The 20,304-nt window shown below is 42.6% G+C and overlaps 1 protein-coding gene across 1 annotated transcript; it reads right to left on the bottom strand.

The window, feature by feature from the left end:
• Positions 1-4,114: 4,114 nt before the first annotated feature.
• On the bottom strand, positions 4,115-10,795 carry gtsf1 (gametocyte specific factor 1). Its single transcript, XM_020506748.2, has 8 exons — positions 10,671-10,795; positions 10,242-10,366; positions 6,891-6,997; positions 6,629-6,755; positions 6,447-6,530; positions 6,187-6,250; positions 5,998-6,068; positions 4,115-5,837 (listed from the first exon to the last, which is right to left on the bottom strand). Coding segments are annotated over exons 2-8 (552 nt in total). The 5' UTR covers positions 10,339-10,366; positions 10,671-10,795; the 3' UTR covers positions 4,115-5,835.
• Between the last annotated feature and the right edge of the window lie 9,509 nt (positions 10,796-20,304).

Here is a 20,304-nt window from a genome sequence, read left to right as displayed (position 1 = left end):
TTTCATGAGCATATTCCCTCACTGCCCTGAGTTTAAGACAAGGGTTTAGCTATCTTATAATTAAGAACAAATCCCAAAACTTTTTGCTTAAGGTGAAACATAAGAAATAACGCAGAACCTTTCCAATAAACTTTGAGGAATAGCAACTTTGCTTTACTTTCTTACATAAATCTATAGTTGAGGAAAAAATGGCAGTTAAGAAATAAGAAATTAAGGTTTTGTGAATCTGGGCCCAGGTCCAAGGAGGGTTAGCCACCCCGTTCTAGAATGGTTGGTTGAGAATCACAGATCAGCTCTTAGACATAAACAAACTGCACAAAAACTGAAATATCACATTTACATAAGTACTTTGTTGAAGCACCTTTGGCAGCAAATTACAAACGTGAATCTTCTTGGGTATGAGGCTATAAGCTTGGCACACCTGTATTTGGGGAGTTTCTCCCAATCTTCTCTGCAGGTCCTCTCAAGTTCTGTCAGGTTGGATGGGGAGCGTCGCTTCACAGCTATTTTCAGGTGTCTCCAGAGATGTTAGATCATTTTCAAGTCCGGGCTCTGGCTAGGCACTCAAAGTCCTGAAGCCACTCCAGCATTTTCTTGGCTGTGTGCTTAGGGTCATGGTTCTGTTGGAAGGTGAACCTTTGCCCCAGTTGGAGATCATGAGCGCTCTGGAGCAGGTTTTCATCAAGGAGCTCTCTGTACTTTGCTCAGTTCCTCGATCCTGACTAGTCTCCCAGTCCCTGCCGTTGAAAAAACATCGCCACAGCATGAAGATGCCACCACCAGGCGGGTTGTCATGTGCCTTTTAGTGAAGAGTGGCTTCCGTCTGGCCTCTCTACCATAAAGGCCTGATTGGTGGAGTGCTGCAGAGGTTGTTGTCCTTCTGGAACCTTCTCCCATTTCTACAGAGGAACTCTGGAGCTCTGTCAGAGTGACCATCGGGTTCTTGGTCACCTCCCTGACCAAGGCCCTTCTCCCCCAATTGCTCAGTTTGGCTGGGCGGACAGCTCTAGGAAGAGTCTTGGTGCCTCCAAACTTCTTCCATTTCAGAATGATGGAGGTCACTGTGTTCTTGAGGACCTTCAATGCCGCAGACATTTTTTTTGGTGCCACTCCCAGATATGTGCCGACACAATCCTGTCTCGGAGCTCTACGAACAATTCCTTCAACCTCATGGCTTGGTTTTTGCTCTGGCATGCACTGTCAACAGTGGCACATTAGACAGGTGTGTGCCTTTCCAAATCATGTTCAATCAATTGATTTTACCACAGGTGGACTCCAATCAAGTTGTAGAAACATCAAGGATTATCAATGGAAACAGGATGCACCTGAGCCCAATTTCAAGTCTTATAGTAAAGGGTCTGAATTTATATATATTTTTATATAAACAAGGCAAATAATTGAACAAATTCTTATTTACAATGATGGCCTACCCCGGAAGACGCTGAGCCAATTGTGCGCCACCACCCTATGGGACTCCCAATCATGGCTGGATGTGATACAGCCTGAATTCTTACATAAATTAGGTATCCTTTTTTTATTTTTAATACATTTGCAAAAATATCTAAAAACCTGTTCTCACTTTGTCATTATGGGGTATTGTGTGTAGATTGATGAACATTTTTTATTTAATCCATTTTAGAATAAGGCTGTAACGTAACAAAATGTGGAAAAAGGGGGGTCTGAATACTTTCTGAATGCAATGTATGTGTAGGCCAAGGGCATCCTAACCCATGTGTCTAAACCAATGACCATCAAGTAGTTTCCAGGCAATAAGGAACGTTTATTGCAGTTTCTTGTCCACATATTGTAGGACATAGGCCTACATAATAATTTTAGCAGCTCAAACAATGCAACGAAACGGGTATTTCACTACGAGAATCACACAAATGCATTGGATCCAACTGTAAAAGGGAGTAGAAAGTCATGACTTGATTAGATTCCTCCAAGGGTACACCATGTTCCTAGGGGGACTCATATTCTCTCAACCCAGATGGCAACACACAAGGAGACAGACAGTCCTCTGAACACCTCCAATATTAGCCTCCACTTTAAAAATAGCCAGTCATCATATGAAATCAATAATGTCACTTAGAAGCGACTGAGTGTGTGTTGGCAGGGCAAGTCCCTTCCAGGATTAACACCCCACTTGTGGCCTTGGGGCTCTGTAACCGTAACCGATACTACTCATGCTTGCTCACATGGACGCTTGAGGAACATGGACATTTGAGATATGAAGTAAAAACTGCCCATGGGAGATAACATAGTATCCCCAAAGTCCTTAAGGAAGCAGCCTGGACAGGTTTATCCAAATTCTAGTCCCCCTATAATCTCTTTAGGCTAGTTGCTGAAATTGATTCCATGAGTAATTAATAGCAAGGGGAAAACCAATCTATAGTAGGTCTTGATGTATAGCAACACATGTATGAAAGATTACATCTTTAAAATGCTAAATGTATTTGTGGCATACATAGTCAAGTATGATTCAATAACTGTCTCTACAGTGAATTGTGTGTAAACCTAAGTAGACTTTCCAGCTACAAATGGATTAACAGTGCCATCAGGTGGCCTTGAAGAGATGCAAAGGCAGCCCAAGAAAGGTAGAAGAGGGCAAACACTCACGTCTCCTTTAAAAATACTTACAGTGGGGCAAAAAAGTATTTAGTCAGCCACCAATTGTGCAAGTTCTCCCACTTACAAAGATGAGAGAGGCCTGTAATTTTCATCATAGGTACACTTCAACTATGACAGACAAAATGAGAAGAAAAAAATCCAGAAAATCACATTGTAGGATTTTTAATGAATGTATTTGTAAATTATGGTGGAAAATAAGCATTTGGTCACCTACAAACAAGCAAGATTTCTGGCTCTCACAGACCTGTAACTTCTTTAAGAGGCTCCTCTGTCCTCCACTCGTTACCTGTATTAATGGCACATACCAATGCTATAGAATGTGTCACCATCCATGCAGGAATATCAATAAAACCCATGTGTGGGAGATCAGTAAACCGCTTTTACACAAGTTTAAAAACAAATTACATTATCATTACCTCATACCCTGTCTAAAATAACATTCATGCAAATAGCTCACTTAAAAGAAAAGGCTGTGTTGAGCCCTACTGTGACTTCTAAAAGCCCTGTCGCTAAATACATACTATATAGAAATTCAAACTCAACTCTGGACTGAGAAGCCATTCACCGTTCCCCTTTAGATCAGGAACTGATTTAGACCTATGCCACCAGGTGGGTGCAATTAATTATCAGGTAGAACAGAAAACCAGCAGGCTCCGGCCCTCGTACGGTAAGAGTTGCGTACCCCTACTATATAGTTATATTAGTTACACATTTCAAATATGGACAGTGCAGGGATATTTTACCCCCGATCATCTTGATAAAGGACCATACCAGACAATTATATTTTAAACAGTTGTATTTAATGGATTACATAAAATTGGAAACAAATAACAGGAGGCTACACCAACATTCAATGTCCATTCATACAACGTGTTGGGTAAATTGCCACAGTAGATGTGTCTTGGTAAACAATTAAACCTTTTATTTCAGGTGTATGGAATGAATGTCAAATAGAACAAATCTCCCATGGTCCGCTCAAAGTAGGACTAAGTTGTTCTGATGGTAATACCCACCAGAGGGCAAACATATATCTTCAAAGACTATGGCAGCAAGCAGGACTAAGTTGACACCAGAGATCACTACTTGGAAATAACCAGTTTTGGCATGGACATTGCATTGAGGACTTCTATTAACATAGTCAACTGGGTGGGACTTCTTATGGGTTTAGGAAGGACCACATAATTCCAGCCAGGTCATCAAGAGGGATAAGCCAATGAATTCTGTGAGCAAACATTCCAAACATAACCAAGATGAAATAGGAAGTGAGACATCCCACACTGTTTTTTTTGTGGTTCATATATAGTCAATGAACTAAGCAGACCAGACCCTGCTGCGAATGCATTGGCACATTTAAAAATAATAATTCCCCAATGGTAAACAGTTGAAGGAGCTGCACAGCTATGTCACAATGGGATGCCAGACTATCGCATCTGGACTATGATTTATGCTTTGTCTTGCTAAATTAATGTTTATGGCTGAGAAAATAAACAAATGTTTTCAAATGTTGCATTATTCAAGAGTCTAGTATGATAGATGCATGAAAAGTTGCTTGCATAGCTAGCTGAATAGTTTCCCTGTCCCTGTTATGACCGTGTCAGTAAACGTCGGCGTTAAAACAATTAAATGTGTTGCCAGCAGCAAATATTTATTTACCAACACTCCAGATAACATGAAAAGAGCATAACCAGCTGTGTTAGTAAATTGTCAGATTGAGGTTCTGTCATTTGTCTCGAAGTAAATTAGATAGCCAACTTTAGCCAGTTAGCTTGGTAAATCGACTGTGGTTGTAATGTCAGAATGCTCGGATCAACCCTACTCCTCCGCCAGAGCGTCCAGTGTGAACTGAACGCTCTGAATTTACAAACGCCTTTGAGCGCACTCTGGCACTCCAGTGAATTTACGAACACACCATGTATGGTACATTTGAGCCAAAACCCCTCCGGCTCGTGACATTCCCGTTGCTAATGTGAATTATGTCCATTTGAATTTAGTCTCTATACCTCTACTATCTGCAGTTTGAGTTACCAAACTTGGCTTTATACTTGTTCAAACACACTCCAGGTGGCTGTACGCACCCTTTGTTTACCACAGAAGTAGAACGTTGACTAATCCAAATAGACAGGTTGGTTGTTTAACAGCAAAACCAACACATGCGCAACTATGGAGCAAAACAGACAGGGTTGGCTTAAATTATTAACAAACTATATTTTGTCTCTAATGTTTATTAAAAACAAACTTTGCACAACGAGCACTTGTCACAAATACATTGTCACAGTTGTCGGTTAGCTAGCGAATTTCAGCCATATTAGCATATAGGTGGCGTCGGTCAAAACAAGACATTGTAACAAGATACAAGCTGAAACGAACCACATACAATACGATTCCCCTAATGGTAGCTTTTTGTCATTGTTTCCATCCAGAATCACAAAACACAGACTTCTGCCCCATTTGATGAACGTGCATAGTTTGTGACATTGTCAGCTAATCCATCTATGGAGATGACCTTAACGGTTGCAATTAAGAACAGCTGCGTGGATGAATTTATTGTCTATTGACGGTTTAACAAGAGATAAATTGGGCCCAGTTTTTCCAAAATGATCTGGATTTTGCCTATCGGATAGTATTAAATGTCCAACTCTAGTCCAATCTGCTTAAATGCCCAATCCATTTTCAACCTTTCAGTTCTCTTGTGCCCAACATGCAAATTGTAGACATTTAAACCTTCACGAGGACAGAACATTACCTCCATTTTTTGTGTAATTACAGGCCAAACCCCAATAATATACAACACACTGGCAAAAGATCAAAGCAAGATTCATTATGAGGCTAAATCAACTTTACAGTCAGCATAATGAGCATCTTGACGATATCTGATATGTGCAATACAGTGAGAATATATTCATCTGCAGTAGGGCATCAGGAACATACAGTACATTAACAGCCTGCATGCAGAGTTAGTATAGGGAAACACTTCTGCAAAAAAGCCTTTTAATAACAAAAAAGGGGACACAAACCCCAATCACCATGTCTAAGATTAGGTTACAAAGCATGCATTTATAGTCAAACAAAAGTCAATGGGATTTCTCAAATGTGTCCATAATCAAGTCAAAGTGAGATAATAAAACATGCATCTATGATATAAAACTTAACTGCAAGATAGCCTCATGACTTCCAACTTTTGTCATTCATTCTGCCCTTTGTCAGTCCTGAACAAAAATAATGAGAAATACAATGAGCCTAAGAGTGACAAGTGAACACCTGACCACAAGCTTTTAAGTGAGACAGTACAGCAAGAAAAGACAGTATGGCTCCAAACCATAAGAAATACAGAATGCTGTAACATAAAACAGATCAAACATGACTTACACATTTTCCAGGGCAGAGTTCTTGGAGCTCGGAGTCCAGGAGTAAGATTATTTGTAGTGCATGGCTCAGTCCTAAAAAAAGAAAAGACTACACTTAAAACTGTTTTAAATTTGAAAATATTAACCAGCTCGGTTTCAAATATATCTAGTAGCAATGAACTCCACTGCAAACTTTGTGTGGTTAGCTGACCTGTTCTGACTGATCAGGTTTGTGGACACTCCCCATACGAAAGGCACCGAAGAAATATCAGCTTCTACAAAAAGAAAAGGCTGCATTTAAATAAAATGCTGCCGATGGAAATCAATGGAAAATCTCCAGCATAAAAATCTGAAAAGTTGCATTCACTGCATCAGTCCACGGAGTGTGCAGAAGTTGTGAAACAAATAAATGCATACATGGCATCTTTGCATTGAGTACACATGCATAATCAGCAGTTTGTGAGAGAGTACCTTTATCCCAGTCCTCATCACAGTTGGTGTTCGTCCAGGTGCTAACAGGTACCTGCCATTTGCTCTGCACCTCAGCGCTGCCCACTGGAAATCACAGAACCTGGTTAGACTCACTAAAGGGTGCAAATAGGCTTATCATTAAATAATGCAAATACAGAAAGGGTAAAACAAAAAACGCTTACAGTCTTCTGCATTCACAGATATTCTGTCAACACAGTTAGCAATGTGGTGTGAAAGCTCATGCTTGGGCATCAGGTGGCGGGCGTTGAAAGGGCACGTTTTTAATTCACTGGCCAGTTTAGGGTGGTTCTACAGGAAAGGACAAGAGGACAGCTGAATAACTTGTTTTCCCATGTACTAACTGACTATATTATCAACATTTAAGATGACATGGCACAACGTCATATTGCGCCTTCAACAACATTCCTTCCTGTAGCTACTAACTTTGCTGCACTTGATCAGATGGTATGGAAAGCGGCAGGCACGGATCTGATGGTTCTTGTCGTATGGACACTGAAGGAGTTTATTTGGATCACAGGCATCTTCTGGATCTATTGACAACAGAGAAAATAATGCCATGGAGCCAAGTTAACACCAAGGAAATTACTTAGTTAGAATGAGCTAAAAGCAGACTAATGTAGGCAAGGTGTCAAATCAAAATCAAACGTTATTAGTCACATGCGCCGAATACAACAGGTGTAGACCTTACAGTGAAATGCTTACTTACGAGCCCCTAAACAATGCAGTTGAAAAAAATATGGGTAAAAAAACAAATAAAAGCAACAAGTAATTAAAGAGCAGCAGTGAAATAACAATAGAGAGACTATATACAGGGGGGGTACCGGTACAGAGTCAATGTGCAGGAGCTACAGTTAGTTGAGGGAATATGTACATGTAGGTAGAGTTATTAAAGTGACTATGCATAGATGATAACAACAGAGAGTAATAGGGGTGTAAGAGGGGGTGGGGGCAATGCAAATAGTCTCGGTAGCCATTTGATTAGATATTCAGGAGTCTTATGGCTTGGGGGGGTAGAAGCTGTTAAGAAGCCTCTTGGACAAAGACTTGGCGTGCGGTAGCAGAGAGAACAGTCCGACTAGGGTGGCTGGAGTCTTAGGCAATTTTTAGGGCCTTCCTCTGACATCTCCTGGTATAGAGGTCCTGGATGGCAGGAAGCTTGGCCCCAGTGTTGTACTGGGCCGTTTGCAATACCCTCTGTTTTGCCTTACGGTCGGAGGCCGAGCAGTTGCAATACCAGGCAGTGATGCAACCACTCAGGATGCTCTTGATGGTGCAGCTGTAAAATCTTGAGGATCCGAGGACCCATGCCAAATCTTTTCAGTCCCCTGAGGGGGAATAGGTTTTGTTGTGCCCTCTTCACAACGGTCTTGGACTATGTTAGTTTGTTGGTCAAGTGGACACTCAACCTGCACGACTATAGCCCTGTCGATGAGAATGGGGGAGTGCGCGGTTCTCTATTTCCTGTCGTCCACAATCATCTCCTTTGTCTTGATCACATTGAAAGAGGTTGTTGTCCTGGCACCACACAGCCAGGTCTCTGACCACCTCCATATAGGCGGTCTTGTCAGTGATCAGACCTACCACTGTTGTGTCATCAGCAAACGTAATGACGGTGTTGGAGTCATGCCTGGCCGTGCCGTCATGAGTGAACAGGAGTACAGGAGGGGAACTGAGCACGCACCCCTGAGGGGCCCCTGTGTTGAGGATCAGTGTGGCGGATGTGTCGTTACCTACCCTTACCACCTGGGGGCGGCCCATTAGGAAGTCCAGGATCCAGTTGCAGAGGGAGGTGTTCAGTCCCAGGGTCCTTAGCTTATTGATGAGCTTTTGAGGGCACTATGGTGTTGAATGCTGAGCTGTAGTCAATGAATAGCATTCTCACATAGGTGTTCCTTTTGTCCAGGTGGGAAAGGGCAGTGTGGAGTGCAATAGAAATTGCATCATCTGTGAATCTGTTGGAGCGGTATGCAAATTGGAGTGGGTCTAGGGTTTCTGGGATAATGTTGTTTATGTGAGCCATGACCAGCCTTTCAAAGCACTTCATGGCTACAGACGGTAGTCATTTAGACAGGTTACCTTAGTGGTGTTCTTGGGCACAGGGACTACGGTGGTCTGTTTGTTGGTATTAGACTTGGACAGGGAGAGGTTGAAAATGTCAGTGAAGACACTTGCCAGTTGGTGTCACTGGGCGCTCTCGACTGTGCTTCTCTTTGTAGTCTAATGGTTTGCAAGCCTTGCCACATCTGAACGAGCGTCAGAGCCGATGTAGTACAATTCGATCTTAGTCCTGTATTGACGCTTTGCCTGTTTGATGGTTCGTCGGAGGGCATAGCGGAATTTCTCATAAGCTTCTGGGTTAGAGTCCCGCTCCTTGAAAGCGGCAGCTGTAGCCTTTAGCTCAGTGCGGATGTTGCCTGTAATCCATGGCTTCTGGTTGGGGTGTGTACGTACGGTCACTGTGGGGACGACGTCGCCGATGCACTTATTGATGAAGCCGATGACTGATGTGTACTCCTCAACGCCATCGGAGGATTCCCGGAACATATTCCAGTCAGTGCTAGCAAAACAGTCCTGTAATTGAGCGAGTCACTGGTGCTTCCTGCTTTAATTTTTGCTTATAAACAGGAATCAGGATAGAATTATGGTTTACCCAAATGCAGGGTGCGAATTACAGGGGAGCCAGGGCTCAGCCACCTTGAATGAGATGCAAATGCAACTTAATTTTTATTTAACCTTTATTTAACCAGGTAGGCCAGTTGAGAAAAAGTTCTCATTTACAACTACGACCTTTACAACTGTCTGCAAGACATCAATTAATGTAGGCCTAATCAATGGCAATGGCTGAATGTCATTGGGCACACTTTTCGGTGTTTTGTAAGAGAGGTCTATTTCCATTCTTCAAATGGCGTGAGTAGGCTGGCTATACAAGCAGTTTGGATGATGGAATGGACGAACATGCACAGGTAGCCTACTTTTTGAAGTGATTTATTTGACAATCAAATGAAAATATCATGACTGGCTGTGTTCATGCCACTTTAAAAATTTAATATTTTCTGTTTAAATGACGTCTATTATTGAATTCATAAATAGAGACCCCCCGGATGTCATTGCGTAATTCGCACTCTGCCCAAATGGATCCAATCAAAAAGGGATAGTTAACCTTGGCGGATTGTACAATGAGACATATTTCACTGGATGTATAAACATGAAGCATCCAGTGGTGGTTCCACTCACTCAGAGGAAGCCCACTGGCAGGCAGTGGATTTTGGCCAACATTCTGCAAATTCTCATCAATTAAACATTTGATCTCAATAAAGTTATGTTCCAAAAAACTATAATCTGTTAAACAGAGTGGACTAAGTTTTATAGACATTACCATTTGCAAAAGTTTTTAAAATTTTTAAAAGCAAGCTGTTTAGGAGCACAGACGCAAATTGAGTTAATGTAAACGCGCTATTCACAGTAGGCGTTCCCTAACAGAAATATGCATACTAAAACGCGCCAATGGGATATTGCTAGCGCGTGCTTGGCTCTGCCCACCATGACTAATTTGTCCCATTGGAAACAACAACCTGTGGTCTCTTGGTTTAGTTATACAAATCTTTGGTGCTAGTGCATATTCAAGCCTCTGTCAGTCAGTTGATCACATCCGTGCGGGACAATTAGGTCACTGCAGACAGAGAAAGTTAATTAAAGTATGAGAAGTCCCTAGGAGCCAACAATCAAAAATAGTAATTGATTGAAATACAAAAAGGCAATATATTTTACTCTTACCAGCCTTCTCCCCTTCCTCATCGTTCCAGCGTGGCAATGTCTCAGCTAGAGTAGTCTTCGAAGGACTACAAGTTGATCCAAATCGGATGGTAGACATCTTTCCTCGAAGTGTGGCCTGGTGGTCGCTGAAGACAGGTTACCGAGCTAATTTACTCAACAAGCTCGTAGCACGTGAAGATTTAAATTATCTTTCAGGTAACGTTAGGTAGCTTGATCATGCGTTCAACCGCTGCCTACAGTTTGCGTTTCTAATTTGTACGTTTATTTTCCTGATACTAGCTAATAACATGTGGCATGGCCAGCTCACTAGCTAGGAACGTTTAAATAATGATTCTGCATAATAATGATAGCTTAAACTTTGCCTTTCTCTTGGCAATAAACCTTTAAAAAAAACGTCTTTAAAAATAACCAGATTTAGCAAATATTCACCTTTATAGTAAACTGAACTTGGAAGAGCGCGTGTAGACAGTTGTAGTGGAAATTGACTTCAACTTTTAAATACGGCAAAACATGGTTTGATCCAGTGGGTGTGTCCTACAATGTCAATCAGCCATGTCATTGGCTGTCAATCACGTTGCCACAACATATGTGACGCTCAGCGAATATACACTGAACAAAAATATAAACGCAACAATTTAAAAGATTTTACTTAGTTACAGTTCATAAGGAAATTAAATAAATTCATTTGACTTCATCTATGTATTTCATTGGGAATACAGATATGCAAAATGTTTTATTTAACCTTTTATTTAACTAGGCAAGTCATTTAAGAACAAATTCTTAACAGGTAGGGACGTGGATCAGAGAACCAGTCAGTACTTGGTGTGACCACCATGTGCTTCATGCAGTGCAAACACATCTCCTTCCCATAGTTGATCAGGCTGTGTTGATTGTGGCCAGTGTAACGTTGTCCCACTCCTCTTCAATGGCGAAGTTGTTGAATATTGGCGGGAACTGGAACCGGCGGGTAGTACATGTCAAACATGCTCAATGTGTGACATGTCTGGTGAGTATGCAGGCCATGGAAGAACTGGGATATTTTCAGTTTTCAGGAATTCTGTACAGATCCTTGCAACATGGGGCTGTGCATTATCATTATGAAACATGAGGTGATGGCGGCGGATAACTGGCATGACAATGGGCCTCCAGGATCTCGTCATGGTATCTTTGTGCATTCAAATTGCCATCGATAAAATGAAATTGTATTCGTTGTCTGTAGCTTATGTCTGCCTATACCATAACCCCACCGCCATCATGGCGCACTCTGTTCACAATGTTGACATTAGCAAACCACTCGCCCACATGACGCCATACACGCTGTCTGCCATCTGCCCGGTACAGATGAAACCGGGATTCATCAGTGAAGCGCACACTTCTCCAACGTGCCAGTGGCCATCGATGGTGAGCATTTGCACACTGAAGTCAGTTATGATGCGGAACTGCAGTCAAGTCAAGACCCTGGTGAGGACAATGAGCACGAACCACAGTTTCATCAGCTGTCCGGGAGGCTGGTCTCGGACAATCCAGCAGGTGAATAAGCCGGATGTGGAGGTCCCATTTGTATGTACAGTGGATTTGGAAACTATTCAGACCCCTTGACTTTTTCCACATTTTGTTTACAGCCCTGTTCTAAAATGGATTAAATCATTTTTTTCACCCTTATCAGTCTACACACTATACCCCATAATGACAAAGCAAAAACAGGTTTAGACATTTTTGCAACCCAAAAAATTGGTAAATGTGATTTTACGTTTATTTAAGTATTCAGACCCTTTAGTCAGTACTTTGTTGAAGCATTTTTGGCAGCGATTACAGCGTCGAGTCTTCTTGGGTATGACGCTACAAAATTGGCACACATGTATTTGGGGAGTTTCTCCCATTCTTCTCTCAAGCTCTGTCAGGTTGGATGGGGAGCACAGCTATTTTCTAGTCTCTCCAGAGATTTTTAAGTCCGGGCCACTCAAGGACATTCAGAGACATGTCCCGAAGCCACTCCTGCATTGTCTTGGCTATGTGTTTAGGGTTGTTGTCCTGTTGGAAGGTGAACCTTTGCCCCAGTCTGAGGTCCTGAGTGCTCTGGAGCAGGTTTTCATCAAATTGTCTGAATACTTACAGTGCCTTGCGAAAGTATTCGGCCCCCTTGAACTTTGCGACCTTTTGCCACATTTCAGGCTTCAAACATAAAGATATAAAATTGTATTTTTTTGTGAAGAATCAACAACAAGTGGGACACAATCATGAAGTGGAACAACATTTATTGGATATTTCAAACTTTTTTAACAAATCCAAAACTGAAAAACTGGGTGTGCAAAATTATTCAGCCCCCTTAAGTTAATACTTTGTAGTGCCACCTTTTGCTGCGATTACAGCTGTAAGTCGCTTGGGGTATGTCTCTATCAGTTTTGCACATCGAGAGACTGACATTTTTTCCCATTCCTCCTTGCAAAACAGCTCAAGCTCAGTGAGGTTGGATGGAGAGCATTTGTGAACAGCAGTTTTCAGTTCTTTCCACAGATTCAAATCAAATCAAAATGTATTTGTCACACATACACATGGTTAGCAGATGTTAATGCGAGTGTAGCGAAATGCTTGTGCTTCTAGTTCCGACAATGCAGTAATAACCAACAAGTAATCTAACTAACAATTCCAAAACTACTGTCTTATACACAGTGTAAGGGGATAAAGAATATGTACATAAGGATATATGAATGAGTGATGGTACAGGGCAGCATAGGCAAGATACAGTAGATGGTATCGATTCTCGATTGGATTCAGGTCTGGACTTTGACTTGGCCATTCTAACACCTGGATATGTTTATTTTTGATCCATTCCATTGTAGATTTTGCTTTATGTTTTGGATCATTGTTTTGTTGGAAGACAAATCTCCGTCCCAGTCTCAGGTCTTTTACAGACTCCATCAGGTTTTCTTCCAGAATGGTCCTGTATTTGGCTCCATCCATCTTCCCATCAATTTTAACCATCTTCCCTGTCCCTGCTGAAGAAAAGCAGGCCCAAACCATGATGCTGCCACCACCATGTTTGACAGTGGGGATGGTGTGTTCAGGCTGATGAGCTGTGTTGCTTTTACGCCAAACATAACGTTTTGCATTGTTGCCAAAAAGTTCAATTTTGGTTTCATCTGACCAGAGCACCTTCTTCCACATGTTTGGTGTGTCTCCCAGGTGGCTTGTGGCAAACTTTAAACAACACTTTTTATGGATATCTTTAAGAAATGGCTTTCTTCTTGCCACTCTTCCATAAAGGCCAGATTTGTGCAATATACGACTGATTGTTGTCCTATGGACAGAGTCTCCCACCTCAGCTGTAGATCTCTGCAGTTCATCCAGAGTGATCATGGTTCTCTTGGCTGCATCTCTGATCAGTCTTCTCCTTGTATGAGCTGAAAGTTTAGAGGGACGGCCAGGTCTTGGTAGATTTGCAGTGGTCTGATACTCCTTCCATTTCAATATTATCGCTTGCACAGTGCTCCTTGGGATGTTTAAAGCTTGGGAAATCTTTTTGTATCCAAATCCGGCTTTAAACTTATTCACAACTGTATCTCGGACCTGCCTGGTGTGTTCCTTGTTCTTCATGATGCTCTCTGCGCTTTTAACGGACCTCTGAGACTATCACAGTGCAGGTGCATTTATACGGAGACTTGATTACACACAGGTGGATTGTATTTATCATCATTAGTCATTTAGGTCAACATTGGATCATTCAGAGATCCTCACTGAACTTCTGGAGAGAGTTTGCTGCACTGAAAGTAAAGGGGCTGAATAATTTTGCACGCCCAATTTTTCAGTTTTTGATTTGTTAAAAAAGTTTGAAATATCCAATAAATGTCGTTCCACTTCAACATTGTGTCCCACTTGTTGTTGATTCTTCACAAAAAAATACAGTTTTATATCTTTATGTTTGAAGCCTGAAATGTGGCAAAAGGTCGCAAAGTTCAAGGGGGCCGAATACTTTCGCATGGCGCTGTATGTAAATAAGGTATGTTTTATTTTTAATACATTTGCAAAAATGTCAACCTGTTTTTGCTTTGTCATTATGGAGTATTGTGTGTAGATAAAGGATTATTTTTTTAAATACATTTTAGAATAAGGCTTTAACATAACAATGTAGGGTCTGAATACTTTCCGAATGCACTGCATGTAATCCTTTATGACCATATGTACCTCTGTGATTAATTATGATTTATTGTGCACAAAAGTGAATTAAATTGTTTCCACACATGATTTTGCATTTGCGGAATGGTCATGTCTCCAAGGTGGCATAGCAGTTCAGACGTCTTTTGTCCTCGTCTTGTCGTGTCCTGTATATATATATATTTACAACTTTTTCACATACATTTTATTTTTATTTTCCATCAACTCATCTTCAAAACACTCTCCTGCAACCCGCCTCACCAATGTATATTTATAAAAAAGTATTATTTACCTCAGATCTGTAATCCTCCAAGAAGCTAGCCAGAAACTCCAGGAGGCTGGCCTGAAACTAGCCAGAAGCTAATCCAGAAGCTAGTTCAGAAGCTAGTTGGCTCCTTTACTGGCAAGTCGTTGGTGTTCAGCTAACCACGGTTTGTGGTCATCGGCTATCCTTTGGCTCGAAAGTCTATCGCCAGTTCTGTACGGCGCAGCGCGGCTCGGAGCGGAGCATACCGGACCAATTTTTCTCTCAATGTCCCTGGATTTCGACTGCTCTCTGGACATTCATGCCCGGATCTCACAGCTAGCTAGCTGCTATCCGTGTGACTATCGGCCTTCGTCGATTCCGGAGCAAACATCAATTGTTCCGGAGCTAGCAAGCTCCGTCAATCACTCCTGAGTTCCATCAATCGCACCTGGGCTGCAGTCGCCTATCCGGACCGGTTTTGCTGCCTTCGCGGAGCCCCACCGGGCCTTCACAACTGGACTGCCGACGTTATCTACCCGAAGGAGTTATTCGGCTGGCTCCTCCGTCGCGACGTTACCTGAACGCCCATCTGCGGCCTGCTAACCGTTAGCTGTTTTACCGGCTGCTATCTGAATAGACATTCGGACAATTTTTTTATTTTTTATTATTATAATTTTTTTCAATTATTTCCATTTTCTTTATTATTATTGTTATTTATTTTTTTATATATATATTTTTTTTATTATTATGTTTTCTTCTTGGGCCTCTATAACTATATCTATTGTTTTTATTTTTATTGTTGTTGTGTGATTTGGATTGATCCCCTCTACCACACGGAACCCCACTAATCTACTGACGGAGCGCAGGAGGTGGCTAACAACAGACCTCCATCCTATGCTAGCTTGCTACCGATGCCCTGGCTAGCTGTCTAAATCACCAACCAACCTCTCCACTCACCGGACCCTTTTGATCACTCGACTAAGCATGCCTCTCCTTAATGTCAATATGTCTTGTCCATTTCTGTTCTGGTTAGTGTTTATTGGCTTATTTCACTGTAGAGCCTCTAGTCCTGCTCACTATACCTTATCCAACCTATTAGTTCCACCACCCACACATGCAATGACATCTCCTGGTTTCAACGATGTTTCTAGAGACAATATCTCTCTCTTCATCACTCAATACCTAGGTTTACCTCCACTGTATTCACATCCTACCATACATTTGTCTGTACATTATACCTTGATGCTATTTTATCGCCCCCAGAAACCTCCTTTTACTCTATGTTCCAGACGTTCTAGACGACCAATTCTCATAGCTTTTAGCCGTACCCTTATTCTACTCCTCCTATGTTCCTCTGGCGATGTAGAGGTGAATCCAGGCCCTGCAGTGCCTAGCTCCACTCCTATTCCCCAGGCGCTCTCTTTTGACGACTTCTGTAACCGTAATAGCCTTGGTTTCATGCATGTTAACATTAGAAGCCTCCTCCCTAAGTTTGTTCTATTCACTGCTTTAGCACACTCTGCCAACCCGGATGTTCTAGCTGTGTCTGAATCCTGGCTTAGGAAGACCACCAAAAACTCAGACATTTTAATTCCAAACTACAACATTTTCAGACAAGATAGAACTGCCAAAGGGGGCGGTGTTGCAATCTACTGCAAAGATAGCCTGCAGAGTTCTGTCCTACTATCCAGGTCTGTACCCAAACAATTTGAACTTCTACTTTTCTAACCTCTCTAAAAACAAGTCTCTCACCGTTGCCGCCTGCTATAGACCACCCACTGCCCCCAGCTGTGCTCTGGACACCATATGTGAACTGATTGCCCCCCATCTATCTTCAGAGTTCGTGCTGCTAGGCGACCTAAACTGGAACATGCTTAACACCCCAGCCATCCTACAATCTAAACTTGATGCCCTCAATCTCACACAAATAATCAATGAACCTACCAGGTACCTCCCCAAAACCTTAAACACGGGCACCCTCATAGATATCATCCTAACCAACTTCCCCTCTAAATACACCTCTGCTGTCTTCAACCAAGATCTCAGCGATCACTGCCTCATTGCCTGCATCCGTAATGGGTCAGCGGTCAAACGACCTCCACTCATCACTGTAAAACGCTCCCTGAAACACTTCTGCGAGCAGGCCTTTCTAATCGACCTGGCCGGGGTATCCTGGAAGGATATTGATCTCATCCCGTCAGTAGAGGATGCCTGGATATTTTTTTTAAATGCCTTCCTAACCATCTTAAATAAACATGCCCCATTTAAGAAATTTAGAACCAGGAACAGATATAGCCCTTGGTTCTCCCCAGACCTGACTGCCCTTAACCAACACAAAAACATCCTATGGCGTTCTGCATTAGCATCGAACAGCCCCCGTGATATGCAGCTGTTCAGGGAAGCTAGAAATCATTATACACAGGCAGTTAGAAAAGCCAAGGCTAGCTTTTTCAAGCAGAAATTTGCTTCCTGCAACACTAACTCAAAAAAGTTCTGGGACACTGTAAAGTCCATGGAGAATAAGAACACCTCCTCCCAGCTGCCCACTGCACTGAAGATAGGAAACACTGTCACCACTGATAAATCCACCATAACTGAGAATTTCAATAAGCATTTTTCTACGGCTGGCCATGCTTTCCACCTGGCTACTCCTACCCCGGACAACAGCACTGCACCCCCAACAGCAACTCGCCCAAGCCTTCCCCATTTCTCCTTCTCCCAAATCCATTCAGCTGATGTTCTGAAAGAGCTGCAAATTCTGGACCCCTACAAATCAGCCGGGCTAGACAATCTGGACCCTTTCTTTCTAAAATTATCTGCCGAAATTGTTGCCACCCCTATTACTAGCCTGTTCAACCTCTCTTTCGTGTCGTCTGAGATTCCCAAAGATTGGAAAGCAGCTGCGGTCATCCCCCTCTTCAAAGGGGGGGACACTCTTGACCCAAACTGCTACAGACCTATATCTATCCTACCGTGCCTTTCTAAGGACTTCGAAAGCCAAGTCAACAAACAGATTACCGACCATTTCGAATCTCACCATACCTTCTCTGCTATGCAATCCGGTTTCAGAGCTGGTCATGGGTGCACCTCAGCCACGCTCAAGGTCCTAAACGATATCTTAACCGCCATCGATAAGAAACATTACTGTGCAGCCGTATTCATTGATCTGGCCAAGGCTTTCGACTCTGTCAATCACCATATCCTCATCGGCAGACTCGACAGCCTTGGTTTCTCAAATGATTGCCTCGCCTGGTTCACCAACTACTTCTCTGATAGAGTTCAGTGTGTCAAATCGGAGGGTCTGCTGTCCGGACCTCTGGCAGTCTCTATGGGGGTGCCACAGGGTTCAATTCTTGGACCGACTCTCTTCTCTGTATACATCAATGAGGTCGCTCTTGCTGCTGGTGAGTCCCTGATCCACCTCTACGCAGACGACACCATTCTGTATACTTCCGGCCCTTCTTTGGACACTGTGTTAACAACCCTCCAGGCAAGCTTCAATGCCATACAACTCTCCTTCCGTGGCCTCCAATTGCTCTTAAATACAAGTAAAACTAAATGCATGCTCTTCAACCGATCGCTACCTGCACCTACCCGCCTGTCCAACATCACTACTCTGGACGGCTCTGACTTAGAATACGTGGACAACTACAAATACTTAGGTGTCTGGTTAGACTGTAAACTCTCCTTCCAGACCCATATCAAACATCTCCAATCCAAAGTTAAATCTAGAATTGGCTTCCTATTTCGCAACAAAGCATCCTTCACTCATGCTGCCAAACATACCCTTGTAAAACTGACCATCCTACCAATCCTCGACTTTGGCGATGTCATTTACAAAATAGCCTCCAATACCCTACTCAACAAATTGGATGCAGTCTATCACAGTGCAATCCGTTTTATCACCAAAGCCCCATATACTACCCACCATTGCGACCTGTACGCTCTCGTTGGCTGGCCCTCGCTTCATACTCGTCGCCAAACCCACTGGCTCCATGTCATCTACAAGACCCTGCTAGGTAAAGTCCCCCCTTATCTCAGCTCGCTGGTCACCATAGCATCTCCCACCTGTAGCACACGCTCCAGCAGGTATATCTCTCTAGTCACCCCCAAAACCGCTTTCTTTGGCTGCCTCTCCTTCCAGTTCTCTGCTGCCAATGACTGGAACGAACTACAAAAATCTCTGAAACTGGAAACACTTATCTCCCTCACTAGCTTTAAGCACCAACTGTCAGAGCAGCTCACAGATTACTGCACCTGTACATAGCCCACCTATAATTTAGCCCAAACAACTACCTCTTTCCCAACTGTATTTAATTTTAATTAATTTATTTATTTTGCTCCTTTGCACCCCATTATTTTTTATTTCTACTTTGCACATTCTTCCATTGCAAAACTACCATTCCAGTATTTTACTTGCTATATTGTATTTACTTTGCCATCATGGCCTTTTTTGCCTTTACCTCCCTTCTCACCTCATTTGCTCACATTGTATATAGACTTGTTTATACTGCATTATTGACTGTATGTTTGTTTTTACTCCATGTGTAACTCTGTGTCGTTTTATCTGTCGAACTGCTTTGCTTTATCTTGGCCAGGTCGCAATTGTAAATGAGAACTTGTTCTCAACTTGCCTACCTGGTTAAATAAAGGTAAAATAAAATAAATAAAAAATGTGACGAGAAATGTGTATATTTTGGGAAGTGAGCACCTTTTATTGTACCCAGCACAAGGTGAACCTGTGTAATGACCATGCCATTTAATCAGCTTCTTGATATGCCACACCTGGATTATCTTGGCAAAGGATCAATGCTGACAAAAAAATATGTAAACGAATGAGAGAAATAAGCTTTTTAGTGTGTGGAACATTTCTGGGATCTTTTATTTCAGCTCATGAAACATGGGACCAATACTTTACATGTTGCGTTTATATTTTGGTTCAGTATATGCACTACATGACTAAATGTATGTGGACACCTGCTCGTCGAACATCTCATTCCAAAGTCATTGTCCCACCTTTGCTGCTATAACCGCCTCCACTCTTCTGGGAAGGCTTTCCACTTGATGTTGGAACATTGCTGCAACGACTTGCTTCCATTCAGCCACAAGCATTAGTGAGCTCGAGCACTGATGTTGGATGATTAGGCCTAGCTCGCGGTCAGCGTTCCAATTCATCCCAAAGGTGTTCGATGGAATCTTGATAAACCATTTCTGTATGGACCTCGCTCTGTGCACAAGGGCATTGTCATGCTGAAACAGGAAAGGACATTCCCAAAATTGTGGCCACAAAGTTAGAAGCACAGAATCATCTAGAATGCCATTGTATGCTGTAGCGTTAAGATTTCCTTTCACTGGAACTAAGGGGCCTAGCCCAAACCAAATGAAAAACAGCCCCAGACCATTATTCCAACTACACCAAACTTTACAGTTGCCACTATGCATTGGGGCAGGGAGCGTTCTCCTGGACTCCGCCAAACCCAGAGTCGTCAGTCGGACTGCCAGATAGTGAATCGTGATTCATCACTCCAGAGAACCCGTTTCCACTGTTCCAGAGGCCAATGCAGCGAGCTTTACACCCCTCCAGCCGACGCTTGGCATTGCGCATGGTGATCTTAGGTTTGTGTGCGGCTGCTCAGCCATGGAAAGCTATTTCATGAAGCTCCC

The sequence above is a fragment of the Oncorhynchus kisutch genome, linkage group LG17 (assembly GCF_002021735.2).
Source record: "Oncorhynchus kisutch isolate 150728-3 linkage group LG17, Okis_V2, whole genome shotgun sequence".
Classification (NCBI taxonomy): Eukaryota; Metazoa; Chordata; class Actinopteri; order Salmoniformes; family Salmonidae; genus Oncorhynchus; species Oncorhynchus kisutch.
This window is presented reverse-complemented; position numbering and strand designations above follow the sequence as displayed.

What these genes read in the sequence shown, in the direction of transcription:
- gtsf1 (XM_020506748.2), bottom strand. Translation starts at nt 10,338, where the DNA reads ATGTCTACCATCCGATTTGGATCAACTTGTAGTCCTTCGAAGACTACT. An exon ending in ATCTGTGAATGCAGAAGACT is followed by an intron (nt 6,531 to 6,628) that starts GTAAGCGTTTTT and finishes TGTGATTTCCAG; the next exon opens with TGGGCAGCGCTGAGGTGCAG. An exon ending in TGATGAGGACTGGGATAAAG is followed by an intron (nt 6,251 to 6,446) that starts GTACTCTCTCAC and finishes TTCTTTTTGTAG; the next exon opens with AAGCTGATATTTCTTCGGTG.